Source organism: Prosopis cineraria, unplaced genomic scaffold, assembly GCF_029017545.1.
Source record: "Prosopis cineraria cultivar Desert tree isolate PC_DT_omini unplaced genomic scaffold, ASM2901754v1 PC5, whole genome shotgun sequence".
NCBI classification, from domain to species: domain Eukaryota; kingdom Viridiplantae; phylum Streptophyta; class Magnoliopsida; order Fabales; family Fabaceae; genus Prosopis; species Prosopis cineraria.
Window position 1 is genome coordinate 9,406,498 of NW_026555336.1, and position 11,216 is coordinate 9,417,713.

At 35.5% G+C, this 11,216-nt stretch overlaps 1 protein-coding gene across 1 annotated transcript; it reads left to right on the forward strand.

The window, feature by feature from the left end:
- Positions 1 to 730: 730 nt before the first annotated feature.
- LOC129311676 (AT-hook motif nuclear-localized protein 26-like) lies at positions 731 to 2,574 on the forward strand. Its single transcript, XM_054954072.1, has one exon. The coding sequence runs from the start codon at positions 1,175 to 1,177 to the stop codon at positions 2,060 to 2,062; it is 888 nt and encodes a 295-aa protein (XP_054810047.1). The 5' UTR covers positions 731 to 1,174; the 3' UTR covers positions 2,063 to 2,574.
- The last annotated feature ends 8,642 nt before the right edge of the window (positions 2,575 to 11,216 follow it).

The following is an 11,216-nucleotide window of genomic DNA, read 5'->3' on the forward strand; positions in this document are numbered from 1 at the left end:
TGTGCATCTGGAATTACATACAACTATTAAGAATTGAGGACGCTTTAAAAGTTATAAGCTGTGTATACTTATTTTATGAACTTCTAGGTCTTATTATAGCTTCAAGTATTAAACTAGAGTAGATATATACTACAACACCCGTACGATGCTATTCCAGCTGGAGTAGTTAGAATGGAATGAACAGTCTTAATAATGAGAATATGGAGTTCCTTGCTCTGGATATGGGTGTATATATAAGGTCAAAGCCTCTCATTGGCTAGAGATATTGTACTTTTGACTGAGAGTGTGTGAGAGTTATAATCTTTGGGAAACTGAAGGCTTTTATAGAAACCTTTGCTTTTGTCTAGTAAAGGAAATCGATGTTGCCCCTTAATTATATCAATCATATAGATCGATAAAACAAAAGGAAGGTCAAAACTTAAGAACTCTGCTTTGATTTGATTTCATCTTTTGTAATATGAATCGCTTGAGATGGATAGGGGTTGGGATGCACATCTTGCTTACCTCTCCATGTCCAACATTCATATATTATATATTATTAAAAGAAATATTTTTTTATTAGTATACACACAAATTTTTAACGGTTGACAATTTTTTGTCTTGAAAGATGAAAGCTTTTAATTTAATTTCTAACAAAAAATCAACACGCAAATATGTATATGCTTGTGAGAGAGAGGTGGGGACCCATCCACCGCCCAAAAGTACGCAGTCTTGTCAAAACCAAAATAATTTGGATCTATTTTCCCGAATCAAACCCTAGCCCCTCCAACAACACTTACCAGCTCGCTCTAGTACCCTCTCTTTTCTCTGTTCAATCTTGTTTCTTTCACTTTCTCTCTACTCTCCATCTACCCATCAAATCTCTGATGTGTTTCCACTTTGCACACCGCCTCAAGCAATTTGAGTCTCCACTTTTTGTTCAGTAATTGATTCATGCCCTAGCAAGAAGAAGTACGGCTAGGTAATAATTCCTTCATCGACAACATCACAGGGGTACTATATACACAAGTCCAGATAAAAAATTGTAAACCTATATATATTATTATGTTCAGAATTTGCCCAGTTATCTGCTTCTAGATTGTATATGCGAGCGAAGGAAGTGGGTTGTGAAATCTTATCGATCTGAAGAAGCAAGTGATCTGTTGAATTTATTGGGAAATAAAAGCATTCACTGATGGACCAAATTACAGCGCATCCTCATTCTCTTCCTCCTCCATTCCACACGAGGGATCTTCATCATCCACACCATCAATTTCACTCTCTCCATCAAAACACAGAAGACGAGCAGAGCGGAAGCAGCGGCGGCCTCAACCTTGCTCAGAAAAGGGATCGAGAAGAAAACAGCAACAGCGAGGGAAAGGAGATGGTGGCCGTGGGCTCCGGCGATGCCGAGATCACGAGAAGACCGCGAGGAAGGCCCGCCGGCTCCAAGAACAAGCCGAAGCCGCCCATCATCATCACGCGCGACAGCGCAAACGCGCTCAGAACCCACGTGATGGAGGTGGCCGACGGCTGCGATATCATAGAGAGTGTCTCCAACTTTGCCCGCCGGAGGCAGAGAGGGGTTTGTATAATGAGTGGAACAGGGACGGTAACGAACGTGACTCTCAGGCAACCAGCTTCTCCGGGAGCCGTCGTCACTCTCCACGGAAGATTCGAGATATTGTCACTTGCTGGATCGTTTTTACCACCGCCGGCTCCTCCGGCCGCATCAGGATTAACCATATATTTGGCCGGAGGACAAGGGCAAGTCGTAGGAGGAAGCGTGGTTGGGACACTAACAGCTTCAGGTCCAGTGGTGATCATGGCGGCGTCGTTCAGTAACGCTGCGTATGAGAGGCTTCCTTTGGAAGAAGATGATCCCTCCATGCCGATGCAAGGTGGTGGCAGCCGAGAAGGGGGCATCGGCTCTCCAGGTGGTGGTGGTCAACAGCAAGCAGGACAGCTTTTAGGGGATGTGAACACAACGGCTCCACTTTTCCATGGTCTGCCTCCGAATCTTCTGAATTCTATACAGATGCCATCAGAAGCATTCTGGGCTACGGGTCGTCCTCCATACTGACGATGAATGACGATGAAACTACCATTCGATCTTAACCTTGGTTTGAGACAACATCGTACACTTAGAAACATGCAAGGTATGTACGACCACGAAACTGAGATAATATTGGTTGCTTTTGCTTAGCGTTTGTGTGAGAGTTTGATGATTAGTTAGCTAGATAGTGAGTATGTTTAATCAATGCTTAGCAGCTCCATCAGTTGAGACTGTAATTAAATTGTGATGATTGTGATGATGATATTATGATATCCTTTGGGTGAGTTTTATTTCGTGATCGAGGTGAGAATAACAAGTAAATTCGGTTTCCACATGAAGAAGTGGAAGTTGAAAGTTGTAGCTGTAGTTGTATTAGTTTTATTACTGGGAGTAGTAGTTGTCGGAAACAGAACAAGGACGAAGAGAATAAGGTATTAATTATCGCCTAAGTATAGTGTTGTGCGTTGATGATTTGTAAAACTTTCTTGATCAGTTGTTCATCATTAATTCATTGAATGCAAGTTTTCTCTCTTTTCCTTCTTGGTTTGATACGTCATATATATATATATATGTATGTATCATGTAATGTACTATATCAGTTATAGTATTATAGTAGCAGAAGAATCTGAAGGGAACATCTCATTACGAGTTATGCGATTGCAGTTTTCAATACATCGAAACAGTGCGGCAGTTTCATATGGTTATGGTTTTTTTTTTTTTTTATGAAAAAAGTTTAATAAGTTGAATTTTGGACATGCCTTCCAGCCTAAAGAATATAAGCTTACAAAAGTGCTTACAGTTTGTCAACTAAGGTCTTTATATCAATGGCAGATTTGAATTTGTGATCTTGTGAGTTATGAACTAAATTCTTATTAATTAAATCTACATTTGTTGGTGATTGTTTTTTTTTTTTATTTGTGGAGTGGTTATGTTTTTAGGGTATAGTAAATTAGATCAATGGTTCACACATGCAATTTCTGATCAAAGCTCCTTTCCGAGGCATTCACCAAAGTTAGCTTTCATTAAAAAGCATCAATCTTCAATCTTTAGCATAATAATAATAAGGTTTCGAGCCGTAATATGTTTGTGTGTGTAGATCTCTCTCTCGTTGGCCCAAAAAAAAAAAAAATCTCTGTCTTTTGCTTCCAAAAGCTGTTAGCTAATAGCTAATAATTTAATCATGAACTCGTCCGTTCATCTCCTAATAAGTAGGTAGCTAGTTTAATTAAGATAAACTTTTCTGCATCTTTTTATTGATGTAACATTAATCTCAATAATGTCATTATAATGCGTTGGTCAAACTTGTGTTAAAATCGATAAGGGGGGGGGGGGAGGAATTTTGAGCCAACTGGTTTGTTCTGCGAAAAGAAAGAAAATTGTGTGGATTTAATTTCTTAATTAGTCTAGTGGTTGGGAATATATGATATATTATATACATTGTAGTATTAGGCATCTCACCAACCTATTCTTCGTTGGAAGCTTAAACCAAATTTAGTTCATCATATTGCGGCTCTATCCTCTCCTCTTCTTTCGGGTGCCAACCAAAACCTGCTTTTCTCTTCCCATGTTCTCCATTAATTAATTATAATTTTTTTTTCTCAAACCAAAAGTTGGATGGGTGAAGTATTATAATATTAAATTTTAACATTAGTTTTTAACAAATTTGTCTGAGAAGGGAGAAAAGAAAAACGTAACGTAGTCATTTAGCCAAGTGTCTTTCACAATGGTTTAATGGTCTATCAGTTATATGTTGGTCCTTCAACATGATTTGAATTTTTCTGGTTTTTTTTTTTAATATTGATTGTTGTGTATCCTTCAACATAATTTCCCTAAAGTGTTGGTCTCGGCTGAATTTAACTACGGTAAACACATGGTAACAGCGAAGGGTTGTTATTCTTACATAAGTTTTCAAATATGTATTATTCCTCTCATATTAATCAGTTAGAAACCAATGAATATTTTAAAGATCTAAAGACTGAATAAAAAAAAATCATAAAATTAACATGTATAGGAAACATAATTGATGGCTATGGAAGTTTATGAAACTCATATCATGGGGACAATTTCACGTTAGTATCTTTAACACATGGGATGATTAATTTTGCTGATCATTCTTGAAGAAAACAAAAGAATCTTATCATTATGTGTGTGTGTGTGTGTGTGTGTGTGTGTGTGTGAAAAACAGTAAGATATAAATATAATGAAGCTTACCTCCCATATAGTTCCATTTCGCCTTAGATTGTATGTCCTTTGTTTCTTGATAAGTTCTTCCACTCATTTGATCACCACACTTGGCTTTAGCTAAATATTAAAATTTTAATAGTAATGAAACTAACATAAAATTTTCCTACAAAGATTGTTGAATCATATGTTTTGATAATTACAAAATCAAGAGAAAAAGGGTTTACTTGTGCATTTCAATATCATAATTACTAAGTAATAAAACCTCCAAGAGCATAACAAAGAAGAGAAGACTTAGACTTAATATTATTTATTTGTTTCTTCTCTTAGATATTGTTGTGAAAACCGTTGAGAGAAAATAACATTTTGAATGGTAAGAATGCATTAATTAGAACATGTTATAGGCTAATAAGTCCTAGAACTTTATTGTCAAACACTTAGAATGCATTTGTGATTAACAATCTAATTCATGCTTGTTTTGATTTAAGCACATGTGTGAATTAGATACCCTTTCATGCTTTATAAAACTCAATGGATCTAATTCAAACTTGATTTAAGACTGATACTTGCTTGAATTGGCCTTCAGAAGCTTTGCCCAATATTGTAAATCAATTCATGTGTGTCTTAGGTTGGACTCACGTGTGTTTGAGCCTTTAGTGAAGGTAAGTGTTTTGAGTCTGGCTGAAAATCACTTGTCTCAGAGTTGAGCACATGCTTAAATTAGCCATTACTCATGGACATACTTCTATAATCTAATTCTCGCTTGAGTTAGATGTTATACACATTGGAATTGTCCTTATGTGTTAGCTTGAAGTGTGACTTTGTGTAATCTATGCATGTCACCTTGGTCATTTATGCTTGAATTGGTTTCCACACTTAGTTTCTTTCAAGCATAACTTAGAGAGCCTTAAAACTAAACAAGCTAATTCAGGCTTGCTTTAGTTGTAACTCAAGCACATTTGACCTTACAAAGAGCACATTTCCAATACATGCTTGAATGAGTTTGCATCCACGTGTGTTTGAGCTCATGATGGAACCAAGGAGCTTCTAAACTCTAATACACACTTGAACCATGTAGCCTTCATGCTTGAAATAGTTAGAAGTGACCCAATCATTAGTGATTAAAGCCAATTCACACATGTTCCCTTACTAATCCACATGTGAATTAAGCTTTGACAAGCATTTAATATTGTTTGAAAAAAAGTGCCATTTTATAGTAACCTTCACTTTTACATATTTTCAATAGCTATAATATTTATTCAGAGTGTTCCTAACACCTCTTTTGATGCCAAACTATACATAAGACTCATTTAAGTAAGCGGGCATTCAACAATTATGTATTGAATGCCTTATCATTCAATTCTTAATAACTTGCATTTAGTTTATGTGAAACTTGCTCTCACTTAGTTTATAAGCATTAAATGTATTATCTACTCTTTAGAGAGTTTATTTGAATGATCTAAATTGTTCCTATATATCATCTCTTTAAGAGAGAATTCATTAGGAAAACACCTTTATTTTAGTTTTAAGAGATTTAATGGTAGTGTTCCCTTGTCTTTGTATAGAGAAGAGATTTCTCTTTAAAGGTGAAAATTGTGAGGAAAAGATTTCCTTGTAATCAAGAGAGTTGTTCTCTTGTGTGAAAACCTCATTAATGTTTGTGAGGAACTTGTAGTGGTTTACAAGTATCCAAATCAAACTTGTAGTTATATTGTGCTAGTAAGTACTCACTTAAGCATGTGATTTTTGTAGAGAAATCTCATAGGCGCTTTGAGGACTAGACATAAGCTAAGTGGTTGAGCTAAATTAAGATAAATCATTTTGTATAGTATCTCTATCCCTACTCTCTTTGTATTCAGCTTATCATAATCTTGTACTTTGTTCTTGGTTTGGAAATTGTTATTCATTTTATTTCTTGAACCTTATTTTGATAAATTGGTTTTTACTTACTATTCTTAATTAGTTTTCAAGTGTTTAAGTTTTTTGTCATTTTTTAGTTAAGTAACAATAGTAGTTAATTTTTCTTAATAACAAAAACAATATTGCACAATATTAAAAAGTTGAAGGGTAATTTAGAGGTTAGACTTTCATTTAACCCTATATTATATTATATAATCTCTTTATTAAAAAATGTAAAGCTTTTTAACCAATCTTATCCACAATAAAGTAGTTTATTACAAGGTTATTAGAACAGGATTGGACTCGCTAGTTCAACTAGGAATCAGCCAAGTAGCTAGTTTGGAAGCAAGGCCAAATGAAAGGGGATAGATAACCACTAGTGAGTAGCCCAAACCTACCCTAAATCGGGGAGAACTAGATAAATCATGTAATGCCCTCATTGACATTACCATACATTCCACTACAAAATTCACTAATTACTTCTAATCTGAGTTAAAATTTAGTGAAAACATTGGGATCCTAATAAAAGATTTCTAAAAAACATTTTTATAATCATTTGGGTTATTCAACCCCATACACAATTACATATATAGTGGAAGCATAAAGAATTGGTGCATCAAAAGTCAAGAAAACATGTGTATCACTTAAAAATAAAGTGAAAATTTTCATCGTGTATTGCGGCTTATGCCACATGCGCCGCGGCATGTGGCATAAAAGCCACAATCACCTGCTTTGTGCTGTGCGCCACGGCATGCGAGTACATGCATCACAACACACACACTTAAATTTGCTGTCAAATGGTAGTTTCTAATATGAAATTCAGATGTGCACTATTTTCACATACGAAGTTCGACTGGGATAGGACAAGTGCCCACATGAAGCTTATTTTGAAATCTAACTAATGACACTAGTTTCATCTTGATCCGATATTTCTATCAAAAATTGAATACTAAAGTGCACTTTGATTATTTTCTGTCAAAGTTTTGCTACTTAAGTGTCTTAAATTCGAAACTAATTGTCATTAGCCACTTTTTGGCTTTGACCAAATCCAAATGGACAAAATACACCTAATTGACCATACACATACACAATATAATACATACACAAATTTGGCCTATAATCTGCCTATTTTACACTTTGGGCCAAAATCATATTTTTACTTTTCTAGTCTCATATATGACCAAATTACTCCATATAATCTCCACCCATTTCATATACACACATAATTATATCCATCCACTAGCCCTTTCAATCATTTCTTCATTCACACACATATAAGGCTAGGGAGTTCAAAATCAAAACATACCATAATTATAACTAATGCACATGTACAAATCCTATGGCAATTTATACATACCTTTAGCTCATAATTCACAAATCATTACACTATATCTTACAAAGATTTAGGCAAGAGATGTTAGCTTAGCCTATATCCTTTCCCTTCGATTCACTAGTACCAGAACCTAAAAAATGAAAATAACAACAGGTGAGATAAAATCTCAGTAATCAAATATAGCTCATTAAACATCTATTACCACAAATAACCATACCAAAGTAACTGAAAAATATTATATAGCACATCTATATATGACATATCAATACTAAATTATCTTTTTCACATATAAGTCACATTTCAAGCACTCTTACACCACAGTATGATCAACTATCCACTAATCCTCCAAAGCTCCCCGATGTGAAACCATAGGCTTTTCTGGATCAACCACTTGTTGACCTAAGCTCACTTTCGGTGGTATAAACACCCAGCCAAATGTAATCTAACCTACCTATGGACTATGATTTTCCCTCTTCACACACTTGTGATAGAGGTGTCGTTGACTCATAACCGCACCCTAACGAGCATTACGGAGTTGCCAGACTGTCTGGATGTCCTATGGTAATAGTCTCGTAAAATGCTGTACTGGATTACCCATGGTAACAGCTCGTAAAATGCTACACCGGATGTCCCATGGTGCCAGCCCAACCATATGGATTTTTTACTCACAAATCTCCATACATATACAACCTCACATATCTTGGGTGAACTCCCACCCCCTATGATCATGTTTTTTTTTATAACTTCCACCACTTATACACCTTTCCACAACATATATATATATATATACTCATGAAAATCAATAGCTTTTGAAATTCATTTCACAATGCAAAGTTCATGCTAAAACTCATAAATTCACAATTTGACATTTGACATTTACTTTTATATAGTTATAATAGTAAATAAATATAATAAACTATATAGTTACCTCAACCCTTCTGTTCATGAGAAAGGGTTACCCTTGTAACTTCAACCCTATTCAAGCTCCTCTCTTGTAATTCGTGCATTACACACTAGAATCTACACAGAATTGGCATTCAGAGTCAATTTCTTTGTTGACCAAAAGTGTCAATTATCATAATTAAACACTTAATTACTATCAAATCCACATTTCACACTCGATTATGCACTTTACCATTGATCACTCCTTATTTCAAGCTTTAATATTTTCTAACAATTTTGCTCTCACTACTTTCTTTAGATTAGGGCAATTCTTGCCTAAAGCTTCAAAACTTTATCATTTCGACTTAAACTAGTTACAAAGCACTAGTTTAACTCTAGAGAACCTTTTTATTATTATCGGGTAAGAAATTAACTCCTTAAAACTCCTAAATTCACTTTCTCATTGATTAAAACTAAGAGAAAATAGGGTGGATTCGGAGGTTAAGGTAGTACGTGACTTACCCATAAGTAACGAGTCGGGAACACCGTCCTTGCTCCTCATTTAGCTTGCCCTAGCACAGCCTTGGCTCTTCTCCATACCAGACCTCTCCTCCGATGCTTATCCCTTCTATTTTTTTGAGCAAAACACGTCCCTATTAATTTAATTTTTACTCTATGTGTCACAGTGCATCTGCCACCCGTCGCGGTGCGTGGCATAGTGAGGAAAATCCTCACTATGCTTACACGCTTTGCTTCAGGACCCCACTCTTCTACTCATATCTGTTCATATAACATTCTAATGAGTCAATATATCACTTCACTACTCAGAACTCTAATCCCTATATTAAATTACTAATTCATCCTTAATCAATCATTAACACAGGATTAGAAATTTAGGATGTTACAGTTCTCCCTTCCTTTTTAAGAATTTTATCCCCAAAATTGAAACAACCATTAACTCACACTTACCTAAGGGAATAACTAAGGGTATATCTGTCTCATCTTAGCTTCTGTCTCCCAGGTCGCATCACCAAGAGTCATACCCTTTCAAAATACTTTCATTAATTGAATAGTCTTATTTCTTAATTGCTTATCTTTTACATCCATTATTCATTCTGGTTCTGTCTTATAGGTTATATTTTCTTCAGGCTCAATTATATGAGAAGTATTTGGTTGGTACTTCTTGAGTTGAGACACGTAGAACACATTATGAAGCCTGAATAACTGTGGAGGTAATGCAATTCGATAAGTAACTGGTTCGATCCTCTCTAGGACTTCAAACGAACCCATGAAGCTAGAGTCAATTTCTTGGCTCTAATTGATCTCCCAATTCTTGTTATGGGCATAACTTTCAGAAACACATGATCACCTATCAGAAACTCTAATGGTCTCCTTCTTCGATCAACATAGCTCTTTTGCCTGTTTTGAGCTATTAATAACTTTTGTCATATCAACTCAATCTTTTAGTTTGATCCATAGTATCTGGCCCTGTTATGCTTCTTTCACTCAGTTCGATCCCACATAGAGGTGATTTACACTTTCTTCCATATAAAGCTTCATATGGAGCCATTTAAATGTTGGAATGATAATTATTATTGTATGAAAATTTAGCTAATGGCAAATAACTATCCTAACTACCATGCAAGTCTAACACACAAGATCGCAACATATCTTCTAGAGTCTAAATGGTTCACTCCATTTGTCCATCAATCTGAGGATGATAAGCAGTACTAAACTTCAAAGTAGTATCCATGGCTCTTTGTAATGCTCCTAGAACCTGGATGTAAATCTTAAATCTCGATCAAAGACTATTTCCTTAGGCACTCCATGTAAATGTACAACCTCTCGGATATAGGTCTCAATTAATTTCTGTAGAGAATCACTGATCTTGATGGCTAAAAAGTGAGCTGACTTAGTCAATCGGTCAACAATCACCTAAGTAACATCATGTCCCGATTGAGTTCTTGGCAATCCAAAGATGAAATTCATAGAAATGCTGTCCTATTTTCACTTAGGTATTTCTAATGGTTGTAGTATCCCAATCGGCCTCTAATGTTTAATTTTCACTTTCTGGCAAGTCAAACACTGTGCTATAAATTCTGTCACCTCTCTTTTCATTCCTGGGTGCCACCAATAATGCTTAATATCCTGATATATCTTTGTAGCTCCTGGGTGAATAGTGTACTTGCTGTAGTGTGCTTCATTCAGAATTACCCTTCTCAAATCTTCATTGCTAGGCACACAAATTCTATCCTAATAAACTACAAATCCATCATCATCGAAGCTAAAGTCTGTAGCTAGATTCGATTCAACCTCTCCTCGAATCTTGAGAAGATACTCATCTTCTAACTGTGCCATTCTCAATTTCTTCCAAAAATCGCTACTGATCATAGTAGCATAAGTACCAACTAAACTTTTCAATGGTGCATCCTATTGAGAATCAATGAAAGACTCCATTAAATTATGTTCTCGGATTATTAAACTGGCTATATGTAGCATCTTCCTACTCAATGCATCAGCTACCATGTTAGCTTTCCTTGGATGGTATTTCAACTCAAAGTTATAGTCTTTAAGCAATTCCATCCATCTTCTTTGTCTCATATTCAATTCCTTTTGGTCCATTAGATACTTTAAAATTTTATGGTCACTAAACACACTAATCGTTAATCCAAACAAATAATGATGCCAAATCTTCAGTGAAAAAACCGCAGCTGCTAGTTCTAAATCATGAGCCAAGTAGTTTTCTTTATGTCGCATGAGTTGTCTTGATGCATATGCCATGACTCTTCCATCTTGCATTAGTATGCAACCTAAACCTTATAGGGAAGCATCTGTATACACCTTATATGGTAGTCTCGGACTTGAAATTATTAACATAGGTGCAGT

Coding starts and splice junctions, on each gene's coding strand:
- LOC129311676 (XM_054954072.1), top strand. CDS start 1,175: ATGGACCAAATTACAGCGCATCCTCATTCTCTTCCTCCTCCATTCCAC.